Source organism: Gavia stellata, chromosome 1 (genome assembly GCF_030936135.1).
Source record: "Gavia stellata isolate bGavSte3 chromosome 1, bGavSte3.hap2, whole genome shotgun sequence".
Taxonomy (NCBI): domain Eukaryota; kingdom Metazoa; phylum Chordata; class Aves; order Gaviiformes; family Gaviidae; genus Gavia; species Gavia stellata.
The window spans coordinates 19,807,809-19,828,005 of NC_082594.1; the positions used below are offsets into that span (position 1 = coordinate 19,807,809).

At 43.1% G+C, this 20,197-nt stretch overlaps 1 protein-coding gene across 1 annotated transcript in view; it reads left to right on the forward strand.

The window, feature by feature from the left end:
- The window catches only part of ZMYM2 (zinc finger MYM-type containing 2), a 72,504-nt gene extending 68,780 nt beyond the window's left edge, over positions 1-3,724 (forward strand). Inside the window, exons 22-23 of the mRNA XM_059824586.1 lie at positions 312-432; positions 2,861-3,724. Coding sequence (XP_059680569.1) covers positions 312-432; positions 2,861-3,053 — 314 coding nt within the window. The 3' untranslated portion in view covers positions 3,054-3,724. The remainder of the gene's footprint in view (positions 1-311; positions 433-2,860) is intronic.
- The last annotated feature ends 16,473 nt before the right edge of the window (positions 3,725-20,197 follow it).

Below are 20,197 nucleotides of genomic sequence, written 5' to 3' on the forward strand. Positions count from 1 at the left end.
CCTTGCCAGGAGCCAGAGGTCTGCCTTTGCATGAAGTTTAGCAGCTCTCAGCTCCTGGGTCTTTAATCGGAGTGTGTGGTCTGTGGAGACCACAGGGTCTCTGTGTTAAATGAACCCTTTGAGCCCACTGGTCTCCATGCTAAATGCTCTATCTGTGTTGTGGCTGTGGGTTGCATTTCCAGTTTGCAGATATGCATAGTTGTGGCAACCGCATTGCGGTACTTGGTGGGCTGCCCCCTCTGGGAAGTTTACTAAAAAATGTAAAATAACTTCAAGTTATGGCTTAGATGTTGTTGATTTTCTTCTTAAAGATAAAATTACTACTGGAAAAAGGAAACATGAAGATGATGAACCAGTATTTGAACAAATTGAAAACACGTCTGATCCAGCTAGATGCCCTGTGAAAATGTTTGAGTGCTATCTGTCTAAAAGGTAAGTATGATATGGCGTAATAGAGAAGTGGTCTAGAGCACACCAGGTACAAAAGGGAAATGTTTTGATGCAACGTGAAATACGCTCAAGCAAAGGGAATGGATTGAGACCTGAAAAATACTTAAATGAAAGCACTGAAAAATACTTAAATGAAAGCATTGAAATCTCCAGTTCTGTATCTGGGCAAGACATGCAGAAAGTATGGAAGCAGCAGAGAACTTCAGTGTTAATTGTTATGGACTCCATCTGGGAATGACAGTATGATTCAGTTTTCTTACTTGGAAACATGAAGTATCTCTGTGGAGAATTACCAGCAAGGCATCCGGTAGGTTTTGCTGCCGAAGGTTTTGTTTGTGAGGTCCTTGTCTCTTCAGTAAGAATTGGGTTGAGACAATGGATTTGCTTAATGTTGAGTTAGCATTTGAAATGTAGATGCTTTTGAGATACCTAGTTTGAAAGCATGCTTGAAATATTTTGCAGTAGAAAAAAATACTACTGACAGTAACCCAGCATTTAGAAATAGCTTGTTTCCTTCCAATCACAGAAATTAATACATTAAAAAGCAAAGCTTAGGCAACTCTTCCAAAAAAAAAAACCAAACCCAACAAAAACACCCCCAAACAATTTAGCAGCTAAGTGTTTTGGAAGTGTTTGAAAACAGGATTTCATGGGAAATACTTTTCTTTAATTGGAACAGCCATTCAAGCGACTGATTTTAATGGAGATTTTATGTAACTCTAAGTGAAATATCGGCAAGTGATACTAAAGAAATAAAATCACATTGCATATACAACACAATAAATCAAATGAAGTATGAGACCAAACATGTGTTAGGAAACAGCATCTTATTCTTGAAAGTGAAGAAAGAGCTTGCACACAATGTAGGCAGAAGAGCAAGTATGTGATGTTCTAGAGAGAAACATATAAAGAGTTACTTGTGGTCTGTTAATGCAAATACCTGTTTTTCATCAACTCATTGTTGTAGGGTTTGGTGGGTTTTTTTTTTTGCCTTCATACTATCCACTGTCATGGTTTGGAGAGGGTATATTGTTAAAAGTTGAAGCTGGATTTTTGAGCTGAATTACACAGCCAGTAGGGGGGAGAACAAATAATTTCTTTTTCTTTAGAAACATCTCAACTTTGGAGAAAAGAATGCACTCAGACCTATTTTGAGCATCATTTATGGTGTGGTTTCAAGTCCTGCTATCTTACAGATACTGGTCACCGTTGCTGACTAGAGCAGCAGACTGCTTCTCCTGGTTCCACTTCTACTAACATATACCTTGCATCTTTGATGAAATAATTTTAATAAAATATTTAACACTTTAAAAGCTATTGTAAAATTTAAGGTAATGCCAGCTGTTTGAAATCTACTTGGCAATCAGTGGACAGTTGCAGCTGAAATTTCAGGATCCTCTCATTCACAGCTATGAGCACTGTATCATTGCTTGTTCCTATAAAAATACTGGCTTGTCAGAAAAGTAGGAAGGGGGTTAAAATATTTAAATCATTAGAATATTTTAAGCTATCATATTTTGGCTTCGTATCTGACTCTTAATCTGATTTATGTGAGAGCAGAACACGCCAACATTCACGCCAGCAGGTGAAGAGCAACACCTGAAACTTTATCAGCTAGTTTGGGAAGATGAGCTGGTAAAAATTCTTATTTTTACCAAAGAAATGTGAAATACAGTTGACGTCTGCAGTATTTATGAAGGAGGGAGCATGAGCGAGCACTTGTGCATGCAGAATTGAAAATTGTTTTGAGACTTGCCTAAATGGACAAAATGCTAGTATTGCCTTGAGGGGTCTTCTCTAGTGGCTTAGAGAACATGTCTGAGCTGGGTGAAGCATGTATATGAACTCCAAAGTATAGCAGGTCAGGAATTAATGCATTTTAGGACTTACAGTGACCAACCCTTCAAGTAAAATAGGAGGAGGAGGAGTTTTTAGCTTGTATTTCTGTGCATCTCTCAGAACTACCAACCTCGACTTTCAAGGGAACACCAGGCTCTATATTCAGAGATAGATAGCTGCATCAGGCAGCGGCACAAGCAATTACTGATGTCAATTTTGGGCCTCTGCAAATCTCTCGATCAGGGGTTCCTAAATAGTTAGAAAGTACTTTCTAGTTTAGCAAGTCCTGGAGCTGCAATTATTTGGAAGCTGGGAGAGTCTGTGGTCTCCCGTATGCTTGCTCAGTCCCAGGCTTTTGGCTGCTCTGAGGATGTGGGACTGGTTAGGCTTGGGCCAGACCTGGCACGGCTCCTTCTGTGAACAAGACCGCATTTCTCCCCATGAATCTTCTTATTGTAACTTGCCTAAGTACAGTTAGAGTTTTGTTTACAGAGGATGCCAGAAGTGCTAATGTGCTGTTTTGTCCTGTGAGGCTGTTTTTCTAACCCCTCTTGTTTTTCCCCCCTTGTAGCCCACAGAATCTGAATCAGAGGACGGACATGTTCTATCTGCAACCAGAGTGCTCTGTCTCCGCGGAGAGTCCCATCTGGTACACTGCCACTTCACTGGACCGCAACACTTTGGAAAATATGCTCGTACGGGTTCTTTTAGTAAAAGATATTTATGATAAAGACAATTATGAACTGGATGAAGACATAGATTAAAACAAACTTCCAAAAACCGTCAAGAAAACAAACAGCATTAGATATAGTCATGCTGCTAGACCTTTACTATGGAAAACATTTCAAGTTTACCCTTTGTTTTATGAGTTTTGTAGCAGTGTGTACCCTCACGTGGGTATTACCATGTAAATAGTCTGTGAGTGAAAGTTTCCATTATTCTGTGTAGTGGTTTTAGGATACATAACAAACACATTTCTGATTCTTTTTTTATTATTTATTTGATTAGGTATGTTTGTAACTTTTTACATTGCAAAATATGAACGAGAATGTGCCATGTGTAATTTTTTTTTTCCCTTGTAGTAAGAGGCATCCATATTGCACAACTCTGCTGTTGGAAGCTCCCTTGAAAGGAGGCTCTTTTAATGGTTTCTTAAAACCGGATGGTTGTGTATGAGTAGCACCACTAAAGTTTAGAACTTGCTGTGTCTTTCAGAATTTTTAAATAAATTGTAAACTAATAGGTTTTTTACTTTTTAGTTACTGAAGCCTTATAAGGTTATGTAGAGAGATTCCATCTTATGTACCAAAAATAGACAAAAGAGAATGCTGTCAATATTGGTGTACTGTAATGTGAATCTATTCTGGTGAAAACATTTTTTTGTTGCCCTTATTAAAACCTTAGTGTCCTTTCCTTATTTGTGACTCTCTCTCAATTGCCCCCACAAATGAAATATATATATATTAAAAAAAATAAATGAATATAAGCTTAAAGCATGTGGTCATCAAGACATGTATTTTGTAAAAAACAAAACCAAAAACTGCTCAAAAAAACAAAAGGAAAAAAAGAAATGTCTGATGACAATGCTATATAGTTCTTTTCCATCTTTACTTTTCTGACCATAAATGCTGGTACCTCATATTACTGTAAATCTGTCCTTTGTAGCCTTAGCAAAAGGGATTTTAATGCTGTATTACATAAAGTAATATGGTATGCTAAATTTTTAACTTTTGTTTCTCCTTGCATGGCTGTATTTAAATACAGTCAATACTTGACTATGGGTGGGAAAATTCTTTTAACTAATGCCTCCATTCAAAAGCCATATGAGATGTGAAGTTGCAGAAAGTTGAAAGATAATTTTTTTTGAAGAAAAGTCCTTTCATTTGTTCTATATCCTTTCATTGTGTTTACTTTGCATAAGGAGTCTGATTTCCAGATACACATCTAGCTGCTTAAGTTTTGTTACTTGCTCTTGTTTAATTGATGCGAGCAATATGGTGGTTCATGCAATGGTTTTGCTATTGTGCTGAAAAAAATGTAGTAGAATATTCTACTATAAAGTAGTCATAAGTTTGGCTCTTCTAAATTACATTAAGCATCTGTTGAGAGGAATCATCTACTAAAGGGGAAACTTTCTATGTATATATATTACCACTTTAGGATTTATTTCTTGCAAGGGCTGCATGGCTTTTTCATTTTCCTTAGCTTGAAAGAATGCACTTAGGGACGCCTCTTTCTTTATAGAGAAATAAAGCTTCAGTTGCTTTGTTTTGTTAAGCAAGTTTATTTAAATTTCTGCTGTTCTTGTGTGTCTGTGAGTATGTATTAACTTTAGATACACCACTATTTCAAAAGTAGATGGAGATGTACATGCTTAATTTTTAATTTTTTTTTTTTCTGGTGGCTCTACCCTTCCTGTGAAATCAAGAAATACTATGCAGCAACAGTCAATAGATCACCCACAGCTTCAATGCTCTTTTCCCTTTGTGAATGAGTACGTAAGAACTTAGTTCATTAATGCTTGTTTTTTTTCAAGCGACATCCATAGAATGTGTCCATGATACATAAAAGTGATAAAATCAGAAATTGTAATCATGGTTTTGTTCTGGCCTCTCCAGTTGAACACCTGACTTGACCATAAGTTAAATTTTACATATGGGAATCATCTTTACTAATTACCTGCCTAAAATGCATCATGTGCTTAACTTGAAATACTTCATTTAAACATACGTATCAGTTTTTTGATAAGTAGCAATAAGAATCACTTGTAGCCCCTTCTCTATAGTTTAGACTTCCAAGTACTTCAGCAGGGGCTTTAATCACTCCCTGTTTAGGATAGTGGTTAACTACAAACACACTTTTGTAAAACTACAAACTTTTAATGTGAAGCTTGAAGTACCCTAAATCAAGACTAAAGTTAAGTATGTGTGTGTTGAGTGTTTTGTCTTAAACAGAATTTAAATTCTTCTTCTCAAAATCAGGTTACAGCTATTTCTTAAATAAAAAGGTCAGTTTTTAATACGGCGTGCTGTACAACAGATGTGCGTTTTCAGTGTTATTAGAAAAAAATGAATGCGCCCTGAAGTTTGTCAGAAATCACGTTATTATCCTAAATTCCTCCCACTTTCTACCCAAGATTCACCTTCCATGTCAGTAAAAATATTCAAGTTAGGTTTTGAAATAGAAGTTTTTACACATAGATGCACGTTGGAAGTGAAAGGTGGTTGTCAAGAAAGTAACTTTTCTTCCAGAAGATGGAGCTATTCCATCATCAGCAATAACATTTTTAAAGTGGTGAGTGTGTTTAGATTGAACGTTGCAAACTGCTGAGACATTGCAGTCAAAAATGCATCATGGCAAATGTATGCAGTTTGTTCCTAAATTTGAATGGTCATGCTAAATGCAATGAAAGGCCTTAGTTCTGAAAAGATAAAGACATGCAATTTTATAATAATTAGGAGTTCACGGCAAATACATTTTCTTTTTCTTTGTAAGAACTGTCAGCAGCTGGACTAGAATCAGGTTGGCCTCACAGAGTTACCTACAAGTTGCTGTGCAGGAAAACGTGTGATGCCCTGTTCTACACAGAGCTTCCAAGTTAATGATGCATATCAGGAACCTGCCCTCGCTTTCCACCTTAAGAGGGTGTGAAGTGGCAACCTGGCTGTTCCAGCGGTCCCTGGGAGCCCTGGCACAGCTCACCTGAGAAATGCAGCATGGGGACTATAGTGCTCGGTTGGCACCGAGCCCTGCGTGCTGGCAATGCAGTCCAGTCTAGATGGGATTTTTCTAACTTCTCAAATCATGCCAGCATGTGCTCTGCGTCTCCTCAGTTTGAGCTCCAGTTTTGAACGCTTCACAGGTGAAGTAGTAGCCTCAAGATCCTAAGAAAATTAGATGGCAGCAGTTGGCAAATTACATACAAAATATAGTTCAGTGTGAGAAATGGTAAAAAATTCATGCAATTTTCAGAAAAGAAATTTGCTTTGTTAGTCATCTTTTTTTCTATAAATACTTGTGTGCAGTCATTGAGGAAAATGCAGCTTCTTGTAATTACTGAACTAAGCATAAATTATGGCACTTAATTTTTTTTTTGAACAAAAGGTTGTGGTTGTAGAGTAATGTCTATGTCTACAATATTAATTATCTTTAAAATGCTCACAGTGTGACTCTATAATGCAGCCAAACTTGTTTTCTTCGTATCTAGGACTTTGGCCTGTGAGAGGCTGTGTGAATAGGTGGGAAGACAGGAGAGATGGCCCATAAACCTTGCAGTCCCAAAAGGAGGAGGTGTGTAGGATGGAAGAGGAAAGGCATGAATGGTGATAAGCACTCACCCCATTTCCATTTTCGCTGACCTTTTATTATGTGGAAGTGTGTTTTTCTGTATACTTTTCCATTTTTGTCTGTTACTGTTAGGAAGGGCAGTTAAATATTTTAATTTCCATTTTGTAAACATTCACTTTTCAGGTTGTTACATTCATGTTGTGCATTATGTGACATGCATTACATGTAAGATGAAGTATGATTCAGAGTCAGTGGAGTGGGAGCTCTTTGATTCCTCTTGCACCGAGTGTGGCGACTTTCAATGAAACTGGAATTCAAAGTGTTTCAAGGCCAAGAAGTTATCAAGACTTAAAAGGGCATTAGACCTTCATATGTGACTCTCCAGGTTATAATGGCAAATGCTAACGGTGCTTTGCAAGTACTGAAGGTTGAGATACCCTTTGTTTAGGGTTAGAGCGAAGCCGTAAGATTCGTGTGAGAGGTCTGAATGTGGCCACAGCGCTGGACACGCTGTGCCCAAGGGCGTGGTTAAGCGTGGCAATTTCCAATTTCTCAAGCCAGAAATAAATGTTTCCTCTAGCAGCTTTTTAATTTGAAATGTTGAAACCCGAAAGGCTCAGCACATGAGCCACAGCATCAGTGCTTGAAACCAGCATGTAATGGGACCCGTGCTGCCAAACTTAGGCTGGTGTTAGTGTCTGTAACGCTAATTACCCATCTCTTTGGACACCCAGGAGTACAGCAGACATCTCACAGACATACAAAGATGATGTGGGGATCAGTGTCTGCTCGTTGTGCTACTCCGGTTGGAGCTGGCAGCCTCTGGCAAGCGGCTCTGCCTTGGCAGGGCCCCAGCTTGCTGCGGGTGCTGGTGGGCAGCGCTTCCCCTTCCCTGGCCTCAGGCAGGGCAGGACCTGCGCCGCACTGGGGGGCATCTCTCCTGCTCTTTCCTTTGCTATCGGGTTGCTTCAGAGTTTCTTGTTGGTCTCTGATGGAAAATGCACAACTGCAACATGAGGCAAGTTCATGATTGAGTGAGAAATAAGCCTTGGGCAGGGAAGGAGCTGAAATGATAATTCCACCTCTTCCTTATCCCTTAATAAGGCATAATTACACCTTAACGTTACCTTTACAACAGCCTCCCCTCTCCCCAGCCCAGTTCTCAGAGGCAAAATACTAGAAGGGATTTGACTGAGACACTAGAGTGGTAAAGAGCTTCAGGGATATATAGATAGATACGTGTGTGTGTGGTGACTAGACAAGCTGATGTTGGTGGGCAAGGAGGGTAAGCAAACGCACAAGGAGAAGGGGCAGGAAAGATTGACTCTATCCATTTTGAACAGTTAACGGGGTTTAGCAGCGTGGGTTTAATTCATATTCTGATGATCCCTTCCGAGCTTCTTGTTGCCTGTTCCAACTTCCCGTATAGCCTGGCTCGGAGGATTTCACCCAGTGACTGCTGTATGCTGTCAGTGGACATGGAAATGAGGTGTGTATTTAAAAGTGCTTAATCTGGCTAGCTGTATTTTCAGGATATCAGGATGTTGGTGTTTCCAAATACGTATGTCTGGGAAATACTTGCATTTCCTCACCCAGGAACCAGTTGTCTTCATGAAGTAAAGCTACTGATACAGCAGTCACAGCACATCTGCTTGTGCATGATTTGAGTAGGGAAGGATGCAGTTAAATCACTGTATTGTGTCCCAGGTACCACCACTGGCGAGGCATCACAGCACTTCAACTAATTATTTAATCAAATGTTTTTCTACCTCCAGTGTCCTTTTTTTGGTTTTGTTTTCTTTTTTTGTGAAATGAAAGGAGAAAATCTCTGAAGATAGCCCAGTCCTTGGAAAAATCCTTCAAGGACACTGTTGGTCGTTGCCTCCATTGCTGGCAGGAGGATGTGAGAGCTGGCTATGGGGTGAGGAGCAACAGGGTGACCCTCTTCTTTGTCGTAGCTGGGAAAAGCAGCCCAGATTGTTGCTCTCCTCATGAAGCATGGCTTTACCCAGGCAGTCCTGGAAAGACTTCTGAGCAGAACAATTTCTGCAGAAGTTCACAAAAAGCAAATAAAGAAAATGAGATCAAGCTCAACTTCGATTTCTCGTTCAAGTAATTTTTCGAGTTCCAAGGATGTGAATGTGAATGGGACTTGAACGTGGTCTGCGTTTTGCTTTCTCCGTGACATGGCGTTTCTCGGAGAAGTGGCATGTGGCACTTGGTGAGGGCCATTTCTGGCTGCCCCCCCCCACCTTGGGGCAGGGGACAATGTCAAGGCAGCAGCAAAGCAGCTATCTTCCTTCCTGATGCAAGTGCTGAAAGCTTTCTAGAGTTGCTTCCCAAGTTTAAATCTTTATTGTACTGGTTTTACCTGCCTTTACCCAAAATGGTGAGAGTTTGCCAGAAGGGCAGATACTGAAAACACATATCCCTCTGTCTCCTGGTGATTCCAGCTGTGCAGGAGGTGAAAGCTTTGGAAAGCAAGGCCTGCTGGTGCTGAGCAGGAGAGCTGGCAGTTTGGACTTGAGAGGTCTGGAAAGAACAAAATCTAGCATTACACCAGCTCCTTCTTTGAGCTATGGCTGTTCCCTGAGTTTGAGTTTGTACACTTCAAAAAAAAATCTTTTTTAAAAATGCTTTGGTGGCTGGTTCTTCCCAAACATAAGCTGACTGGTTTGGCTTTAGCAGGTTGTGTCATGTACAATGTTCCTAGATACTTGTAAGTCCTCTATTTTGTTTTTACACTAAAATTCTGGTTCATAAAACATGAAACATCTTTGTCCCTTCTGGGAAATGAACAGGAACATCCTTGCCATCTGTGTAATTTAAACTGCTGACATTTCACTTGTGCCAAACCACTGAAAGTGCTTTACTGGTTTAAAATATGAAATATTATTTTATTTCTTAGTATTTGCTGAGTAACCAGTATGCTTACTCCAGTCATGAAGATGATTTCTGCTTTCAGCATGCATTATGCAAGGCAATATAAGTGTAGTATTTGCATTTCTAGTCTTTAATTAATATTTTTAAAATATGCTACTTGGAAGTGAAGAGAAAGCTTTTCAGCTCAGGATAAAGCTGGGTCACTAAGGCAAAGGAAGGGGCCTACCATCATTGCAATATCATCAGCCTCAGTACCTCTGGAAAAAAAAAATATCCCAAAAGTCTCCCCTCATTACATCTAAAAACATTTTCTATTTGTCTTTTCTCTAGCCCCAGACATGACATCCACATTAGTACATAACAAGTCTATGGTGGTAATCAAAAGAATAAATATCACAGGATCACAGAATGATAGGGGTTAGAAGGGACCTCCAAAGGTTTACAGTCTGATTTCCATTAACTTAAGAAATAAAGCTTTTTTTTTTTTTTCCCCTCTGATGAGTTCTGGCTGTATCAGTGACCGTATCAGGATTAGAGGTAAAAGTTTTAAAAAATGATAAATAAAAAAAGTTTTGGAAGACAATGGGAGGAAGAGCAGTCTTTGATGGACTTAATGTCAGCTGAGAGAACTGAAAAGGAAAGAATATGGGTTCTCTACCAGCATGTCCATTCGGTTCAGGTTGGTTGGAGGATAGGAGCACAGGCATCTTTTGCAATGTACAGGCTTGTTCACATACGTGTTCTTGTATCTTGGACAGCTCCTATAGCCAATGTATTTGACGTTACATACTTCAAAGAAGTATCTCTAGATTGCAGTATGTATTTTTATATGTATGACTGTTCATTCAGAGAGATGACCACATTACACTGAAGCAGTCATGTCTGCTGACCTCCAGGCAAAAAGTGTTTCTTACAATAAAAATCCCACCTCATCCCCAGAGGTGATGTCAAACGTGTATTTACACGTGTTTGGAAAAAAAAAAAAAAGTGTGCTCACCCTTGAAGGAGAACATTCTTGTCTGTGTCATCGGTGTCTCATCGTGAAGTAATGTGATTTCTCCTCCAGCTTCAACTGGAGAATCCCACAAAGGAAGAGAGGAGGAGGTTCAGAGCAGTAAGTAACTCCTCACATCAACTAAATCCCCAGAACCACAGGCAATAGCTTAGGTGAGTTAAATTTCAGTACATTGCCAGAATAAGAGAGAATCCTATAAAATTTCTTGGTAGCTCTGCAGTCAGTTTAACAAGGGACCAGCCTTTGTGCTGCAATTATCGAACTTCCTAAGCAAAGATGTGAAAAGGATTTTCTGGGAGAAAGACTGAACGATTTGGACTGGTTAAGCTCAGTAAGGAGGAGGTGAATAACAAGGTATGTTACTACAAACTGTCAAGCAAAAGAATTCAAAATTAACAAGAAAAGAGCAATGCCCCTTTCACAGTGTGTTTTGTTACTCTGCAGAAACCCATTGGGATGTGATTTCAGGGGGGAGCAGTGCTAAGTCTTCTAGGTAAGGGTGGATGTGGTTTTGCATCAGGAGAGCAATCACAGAAACAATGTATAGATTTTTTCTTTAAATGCAAGTATCCCAGCTCCTTCTGCTCCTCCAGCAGCACCCTGGGACAGACTTCTGCAGTGCAAGGAGAAACAAGCAAGCAAGAGGGCCTCAGAGAAATAAGGCCATCTGCAAGTTGTTTTGTGCTCTGCCTTCCCAGAGACACAGCCGTTCCCAACACAGGGAAGGAGGTTCTGGAGTCGAGGGGGAGCTGTCTCATGCTGCTGTCTTCTCCCGAGATGATCGCTACCAGGAGGAAAAAGATTTCTCAGTGCCAGCAGCATCCTCACTGCCGCCATGGGCTAGAGGTGCACCGGTGGGGGCTGCGTTTGGTCTGGTGGAGGAGGCTGGGAGCTGAGGCACTGCGCTGCTGGCAGCTGTGGAGGTGCCTGTCCCCAGAAGCGCCTCTCCAGCCTGCTCTTGTGTTTGGCTGCTCTTGCCTGTTAGTTCCTTCTCACTAATGGAGTAATTCCCATGTCCTGCTGGAAAAGGTCCCTGCTCACAAGGGGCAAAGCAGGGGCAGCTCCACCCTGATGCCGCAGGGTGACCACTGTGCCCTGCCTGCAGAGTTTCTGTGGGGGAAGCAACCACCAGCAGACTCACCTCGTCACAGATCCTGCAGGGCTTGCGGTGGGAATCACATGAGCCCACAGGGCTGAGAGGGTGAGTAGTGCGAGACCTTCTTCCAAAATCCCCAGGGGTGCATTTGGGCACTAGTCCAGATTTATGTCAAGATGTCCCAGATGTTAATGGATTGTTCAGACCGGGAGCTGAAGACAGGGAGCTATAGCATAGATGTGTTGCTCTCCTATAGGTATCGATTGCAGAAGATCTGCCTTAACTTTGCGGTCCTGGGGCGTATCGGCCCTGGCAGGGTTTTGATGTTTGACGACAGCAGAGCCCAGAGGTGTATCCATCCAGAACCTGCTGTGATTTTTCACTCACATCGTGGTGCACGTTAGAGTTGTATCCTAATGTTAAAAGACCAAAATAATAAAAGCAAAATGTTTTTATGAATGACTCCTGCAGTGGGTAGCCACATGCACCAGCCATGCCTGAGAACTCCTGTTCTGGCCTTTACATCTCCGACGGAAGCCTACCAGCTCCCCCAGCCACGGTGTTCCTGGCAGACCCTAGGAGTACATGTGAGGGACAGGGAATTTAACGTAAGCTGACTCATTTAAATGCAGCTCTGGAAGCTTTGCTACAACTTATTTTTGTATGTTTCTCAGCTTATGGGGGAAATTAGCATTCAACTTCCCAAACTGTATCTTACAGAAAATGCAGGTACCAAGGAGAGTGTTAGGAATCCTTTAAGGGCTTGGGCTGCTTTTCCTTTGAAAATATTTTGAAGATGAGCATTTATAGCCCATCATTTCTAGTTCATGACAGTCACTTTGCTGAACCGTTGCTAGAGGAATCAATAGATCCAAGCTTCGTGTTTCAGGAAGGTAACTAACATAGCAGCGAAGGCCTTCGAAACAGCTTTGCTGGCCCTGCAAATTGAGATCATGACTATAACAAGTCATGGTTTGGACTCTGTAAAAGGTCTGTTTCTCTGTCTGTGGCTAAGAAAGGCAATACAAATATTGCCAGGGTCAAAAGGGAGGGACTATTCCAGGTTGCCTAGCAATTGGGTCAAATTAAAGAAAAAGCAATGTTGTCATCAGCACAATATTTCAACTTCTGAGAAAAACTTTTCTTCGGTACAGGAAGGGAGATCAAGCACAGGAAACTAATCTTTTTGTGAATCATTTTCAGCCCATTAGGAGCTGGGTTTGGTCATACAGAGACCCTGAGTGAAAGCTGATTTCCTACGGTTGTACCAGATGATAAATATCAATGTGAGGGCATGTCTCACCCAATGGCAGACACACATGCATGCACATTTGCTATCAGAGTCTTGCTAAGCTTGATTTCCTCAGAAGGAAACTTCTGTGGTCAGAGCAAGGAATATGTGACAGGAGGCCACATCAGAAACAGTTACGGCTTTTGGCACTTTTCTGGCCAGCACATGGCAGGTCTTTCAGATGGAGAACTTGGGCTGTTTTGCCTGCCTCAAGGGTCAAAGCTTGTTGAACATAGTCATGATTGCTATTCGGCCCCCTGCATGCTTCTGGAGATGTTCTGCTGCCTGCGAGACCACCCAAACATCCCACCTCTTCAATAGAAACACCTGAGGTGCTCTTATCTTGCAGCAATTTGTCTTAAACTATATCTCTAGCAGGGATAAGAGGCAGCAGATTTCTTTCGCTGATATGTGGCGTTGGTTAAAAAATTATCATGTTCATGATGTTTTTAGAAGGTACCCCTTTAGGTTCATCCCAAATTGAGCTGTCTCATATGTGAATGGGAGAAAGCCTTGCTAAGGAATGCTTATCTTGAAAGACAAACTCTTTTCCCTGCAGATAATTTGCAACTTCATAGAAAAAAAAAATTCTACATCAGTTACTTGATGTTTGATGCATGAAGTTCAGAGGGAAGAAATCACAGGCTTTCCCTCCTTTATGTTAGTGCTTTAACCCCCAGTTGTGCTCATTTTACATTTTCTCTATCTGGCCTAGAGACTCTTGGCCTGTTCTTGCCAAAACTTTACAGCTTTGGCAGATTTTGGGTGGAGCCCAGTCTGACAGAGAAGGTCCATCCTTGCAGCAGACTCGTGGCCTGAAAGCGAATTGACTGGCTGGTGACTACTGCCCCAACCGAGGTGCACGTGGACGTGCTCTTTAGGTCTAGACCAGCTGCTGACGGGTGCATCAGGGATTTTTGCCAACAACTTCACCGCGTGGCATAACCCTGGGTGGCCAAAGTAGAAAGGACGTAGAACAGAAATCCTCAGCACCTTTTCCAGGCCATGGTTGCTGCCACAGAGCAGGGACCTGAGCATGTTTTCTCAACTCCAAGATTTCACCCTGAGCTCATGGAGAAAAGGGGTCTGTGAAGTGGTTGCTAGCCGAAACTATTTTGCCAAATGGTCTCCCCTTTCACAACTGCCTGGCAGTTAGCAGGGCTGCTCTGGTTTCTTGGCACATGTTCTTCCAGGCATATGAAATTCCTCTAAACCTGCCCAGACCAGCCTGCCAAACCCTCCCATCAAGCCACAAGCCTTTCTGCACCAAGTCAGCGATTTTGGGAGTTGCCATGTTACTCTCAGCATGTTGCTATGAGCACAGGCCACCAGCAAACAGCTTCTCCTGGGGGCCAAACCCTGCATCACCCAGCCGCCTGCCCACCTCCCAGCTTCATCACTGTGGGTCTCTAAGGGCTAATCCTCACCTCTGCTAGTGAGAATATTGCAAGAGATAACCCTCCTTTGGCCCTGATAGTAAGACCCATGAACACTGGGAATATAAAACAGGTTCCTCCCTTCTGCTGGTTACCAAAGGCATGATAAAAGCACTGGAAACCTGGCAAAAGAAAGCATTTCACAAGGGAGAAGCAGGGATCTTTTACTTGAACTGCAGTGAAAATTCCTCAGTTGCCTTTGCTTCTTTGGCAAGCTAGGAATTCTTTCCAAGCCAGAGGAAACAGAGGTCTGTTCCTGCCATGATGCTGCTCGTTTGCTGTCCTGTTTGCTGAGGTGACTGTAGATATGAACCCAGTGAAAGGCGCAATGGGAAATTGCTGTACAAGCAGTTTCTCCCAGTGGGATCGTGTTCACTAGTGATCTCTGAGCACTTATAACACACCTGAGACAAATAACTTTTTCTTTTAAAAGAAAATGTTCTTTTAGTACTAAGCATTTTGCATAATAATTATATTTTTCCCCAGTATCAAACATATTTCTTTAATACAAAAATACTGCATGTATTTTAACCTTTGTAAGAAGCTCATCTCATAGCAGCTATACCACCTGCTGCCAGGAGGTCCTGATCTAGTGGTGGCTGCAGGAAAGGAAAGCAGTGACATTGGTTTCCATGAACTTTGGACATAGCTCAATGGACATATTATGGTGATTAGGTTTCTCAGTTACAGTAAAACTTAAATCAGTTAGATTTTTTCTGTAAATGGGAACACGAACTCCGTTTACTATATATTGCTGTAGTCTCTGCCAGATTTGACTTCCGTACATCTTGGGTCAGAAGTTCAACAGTCATCTTCATGGAAGAAACAATATGTGTCAGCAGGCAAGTACCTTATATATAATGCTACTTCATCATTTGTACTCATTTTCAACATTATTTTCAGCTGTTCAATCTTCTAAGTGTTGTAAAAGATAATCTGGCTAAACAGGAATCTCACTAGCAGTGCCAGGCAAAACAGCTTATGATATATGAGGGAAGGCAGTTCGCAGTCCAGCCATTACGTGTTTCTTAGTGAGGCAAAAAAGCATGCTCAAGAACGGATTGGGAAAATTTCAGAATTAAGTCCATGGCAATTGGTGATAGATTTATTTTGAAGCAGGAATTTAGGTGATCAAAATCAGTTCCTTAAATAATATGTGATGCTGTCAGCACCTAAATTAATATTGTATTAATTGCATTAAAAGATAAATGATACATCAGAGCTACCTACTAAAATACATGCTCTTGCTACAGAAGACAATTGTTTGAAATCTTTTTCTTTCTTTTTTCACCAAATTTGATGTTGCTGACAAGACGGGAGCCTTTTTATGCCATTGTATGAGGTGTCTGAGACAGTCACGTGGGCACGCACGTAGCCGGTGCCTAACAAAGCCCACAGCGCATAACTGACACCACATACAATGAAAGCTCGATGTAACCACATTTTTGTTAACTCTGTGAAAACTCAGGAACATGAACAATGCAGGTCTCAGAGAGTTTCATGTTAAAGTGAAATGAGATACATTAATTGCATAGTACTGTTAACAAGCAAAAGATTTCAAAAAAATCAATGTAATTTAAGAACGAGGGGGAAAACAGTAATCTAATTTCAACTCTCTTCTTTTCCGGAACCTCTGGGTCAGTGCTGCTGTTTTACAGGCATACAGATGTGCTACAATAAAGCAGGGCAAGACAGAGCCAATGTTAACCAGACAAATTCAAACAAAAATCTATGATTAAAAAGCAGTCAGAAGCGGGGCGGTGTGGAATTTTACACTGCACATTTTTCTTTCCTATTTGACAGACCAGAGAGAAATGAAGCCAAGCAGCAGAGCGCTGCAGGAGACCCGCAGCCGCCCCTAGCCATGGGGCATGTGGGTACCTGTCCTGGAGGAGGACTGACCAGGGCAGTGATGATTTGACAGCTGACTCCCTCAGCATGGAAGGAGAGGTGTTGGGAGACAGCACCGAGACCTGGTGGCCTGAGAGAGGCAGCTGGGTCTGAGACAGGAAAGGTTGCAGCCTAAGCAGGAGTGCTCTGCCACCTCGTGTTAAAGTTACGGCAATTTTCCTGACACCTCCTTCATGAGCGGCTGCACAGGGGCCGAGCTCTCTTCATGTGCAGAGACACAGGAGCACCACGCTAAGGACCGTGTCCCATGTACACAGGAGCACCATGCTGAGGACCATGTGCCACGTATACAGGAGCACCATGCTGAGGACCATGCGCCACATTGCAGGAGCACCGTGATAAGGACAATGGACCAATTACACAAGAGCACCACGCTGAGGAACGTGCACCATGTACACAGGAGCAACGTGCTGAGGACTGCACACCACGTATATGGGAGCAACGTGCACAGAGGAGTACATAGGGGAGCACCATGCTGTGGACAGGTTTGGACGGTGATCACAGTTTTTGTTTGTGGCAGTTTTGGGAAATGTTCAGAGGTGAGTTGGGATGACCCGTACACAGCATCACCACATCCTCGCACGCAAAGTGATTGTACTCTTGCAAAGAGAAATTGCTGGCCTAAACTGGCTGTGCCCATGGTTCTGGGTCCCAGAACAGGTAATGTCTGCAGGCCAGAGGAAGCCTTAGCCACATTTCCTTCTATGTTTTATGGAGAGCATGTCTTGGCTGGGAATGCTTTTCATCAGGAAAGAGGAGCTTTATTGCAATAAAAAGAAGGTGCATGCTGCTGGGATCACTCTTGGAGCTGCATGGTGTTTGTGGCCTTCAGTTGTCTCTGCTCGAGCCCCATAGACACCCAACACAACTGAGGAATAGGGTCTTTCAGGCAAAAGGGTGTGGGAAGAGGTTATGATGGGGTCTCTAACTCCAAACTGAAGATGAGAGCCCTGGGCAACTCACAGCAGCAGCAGCAAGGAACAGTGTGGTCTGGGGCCACCAAAACCAGTGACCGGGGAAAAAGGATGTGGGGGAGGCTGGGGAGGGAGCAGGGTCCCTGGCTGGAGGCAGGGCTGGGGGTGTCTACCTAGCGCTCGTGGCACTGGCAACCATAGCATCGAAAGCTGAAGAAACAAATCTAGAGAAAATTATTCCAAAGGAATGAAAGGGAGAAATTACTCTAAAAGCTGGTGCTCTGTTGCCTGCTGGCAGCCACCCTGTGGGTCCAGCCTCGCCTGCTGCAAGCTTCCTGTGGGCTCAGATGGCGGATACTTGGACAACAGATACCTTTTGTAACTTGAAGATAAACAGAAAAATCATTGCAGCTTTTCATACCAGAACACAACACTGTGGTGACTCTTGGAGTGGGAAAGGTTGAGCATCACTCAGTGTTTTCAATCACCAGCACATCAGTAGCCACCTCTGTTAACAGAGCAGCAGGTAAGAGCTGCAAGTGGGGAAGTGCCCTCCATGATGCCGGGATCTCCATTACAGCTCACCCCCTCAGGTCCCTCCAAATTCAGTAAGAGAACAGGCAGTTTTGGGGCACAGGTCTCTGTTGTACAAATCCCAGTGCAGCTATCTGAAGCAAATCAGATGAATCACACTGCAGAAGTGCCTGTATCTCACCATGAACTCTAAGGGAACCCAGATTTACTCCTGTCTAAACTTAGATGAGTTGAATCCCATCCCAAATATGCTTAAATGACCCAAATAATTCTCAGAGTCTCCATTTCTTTTATGTCATCTACTTATTTTTCTAGATGTAATAGATGTAAACATGCAATATCCTGCCCTGTCAAAATCAAGAAGCTATCATGGAGGGGCGTTAGAGAAATATTTCCGTGTTAATAGCCATATCACACCTGGGTATTTTCATAGCCCACCTGAACTTGGGTGTCCTGAGGTGGCTGCACCACAGCTTTTCTGTATGGCTGTGGGCAAATCCACAGCTGGAAAACAAAAGTAATGACATTTCCCTTCCTTGCCTGGGTGCTACAAGCTATGAGGAGGTTGGATGCTACAGTAACTACCGCCACGTAAGTACTTAGGTACTGCTTGAAACAATTATTTAACTATTTGACTCTTACTTTTGCTGTGTAAATGCTGATTCAATGGTGAAATTCAAGGATACTGAGGGAGCTGGCGGAAGTGCTCACCAAGCCACTTCCCATCATCTACCAGCAGTCCTGGCTGACCGGAGAGGTCCCAGTGGAGTGGAGGTTAGCAAATGTGACACCCATCTACAAGAAGGGCTCAAAGGAGGATCTGGGGAATTACAGGCCTGTCAGACTGACCTCGGTGCTGGGGAAGATTACAGAGCAGATCATCCTGAGTGCCATCATGCAGCACGTATAGGACAACCAGGCATGGGTTTATGAAAGGCAGGTACTGCCTGACTAACCTGATCTCCTTCTATGACAAGGTGACCCGCTTAGTGGATGAGGGAAAGGCTGTGGATATAGTCTACCTAGACTTTAGTAAAGTCTTTGACACCATTTCCCACAGCATTCTCCTGGAGTAAATGACTGCTCATGGCTTGGACGGGTGTATTCTTCACTGGGTAAAAAGCTGGCTGGATGGCCAGGCCCAAAGGGTTGTGGTGAATGGAGTTAAATCCAGTTGGCAGCCGGTCACAAGTGGTGTTCCCCAGGGTTCAGTTTTGGGGCCAGTTTTGCTTAGTATCTTTATCAATGATCTGGATGAGGGGATCGAGTGTACCCTCAGTAAGTTTGCAGACAACACCAAGTTGGGAGGGAGTGTTGATCTGCTCGAGGGTAGGAAGGCTCTGCAGAGGGATCTGGACAGGCTGGATCGATGGGCCGAGGCCAATTGTATGAGGTTCAACAAGGCCAAGTGCCGGGTCCTGCACTTTGGCCACAACAACCCCATGCAGTGCTGCAGGCTTGGGGACGAGTGGCTGGAAAGCTGCCCTGCAGAAAAGGACCTGGGGGTGTTGATTGACAGACAGCTGAATATGAGGCAGCAGTGTGCCCAGGTGGCCAAGAAGGCCAATGGCATCCTGGCTTGTATCAGAAATGGTGTGGCCAGCAGGACTAGGGAGGTGATTGTGTCCCTGTACTCGGCACTGGTGAGGCCGCACCTCGAACACTGTGTTCAGTTTTGGGCCCCTCACTACAAGAAGGACACTGAGGTGCTGGAACGTGTCCAGAGAAGAGCAACGAAGCTGGTGAGGGGTCTGGAGCACAATTCTTATGAGGAGCGGCTGAGGGAACTGGGGTTGTTTAGCCTGGAGAAGAGGAGGCTGAGGGGAGACCTCATCGCTCTCTACAATTACGTGAAAGGGGGTTGCAGAGAGGTGGGTGTTGGTCTCTTCTCCCAAGTGACAAGTGATAGGACAAGAAGAAATGGCCACAAGTTGCACCAGGGGAGGTTTACACTGGATATTAGGAAAAAATTCTTCCCTGAAAGGGTTGTCAGACACTGGAACAGGTTGCCCAGGGAGGTGGTGGAGTCACCATCCCTGGAGGTATTTAAAAGATGTGTGGATGAGGCGCTTAGGGACATGGTTTAGTGGTGGACTTAGAAGGGCTAGGTTTATGGTTGGATTTAATGATCTTAAAGGTCTTTTCCAACCTAAATGATTCCATGATTCTATGATTCTAAATAACCCCAGTAGGTGATGGATTCTGGAAGAAATGGAAGATATGTGATAGCCAGCAAAAGGGTCTGGTTTTGGTGAGCAGAAGATGAGAAAGAGCTCCTTTCTCGTGGGGAGTGAGCGTCCAACAGCTGCAGGAATGGTCACACTGATTCTGACAATGGACCCTACTCACATGGCAGAGCTGTGTGGTGTAAGCGCAAGCAAAAGGGGGCGGCAGTTGACTGATGCCCATGGGGCTGGACCCAGGTCCAGGAGGAGAGCCGAGATGCAACAGGACCATGAAAGCTATGGAAAGGGCAGGATATCATCAGCCACACTGGAAGAATAAAAGAGATCCACTGTAAGGCAGCCCTGAAACCTGGAC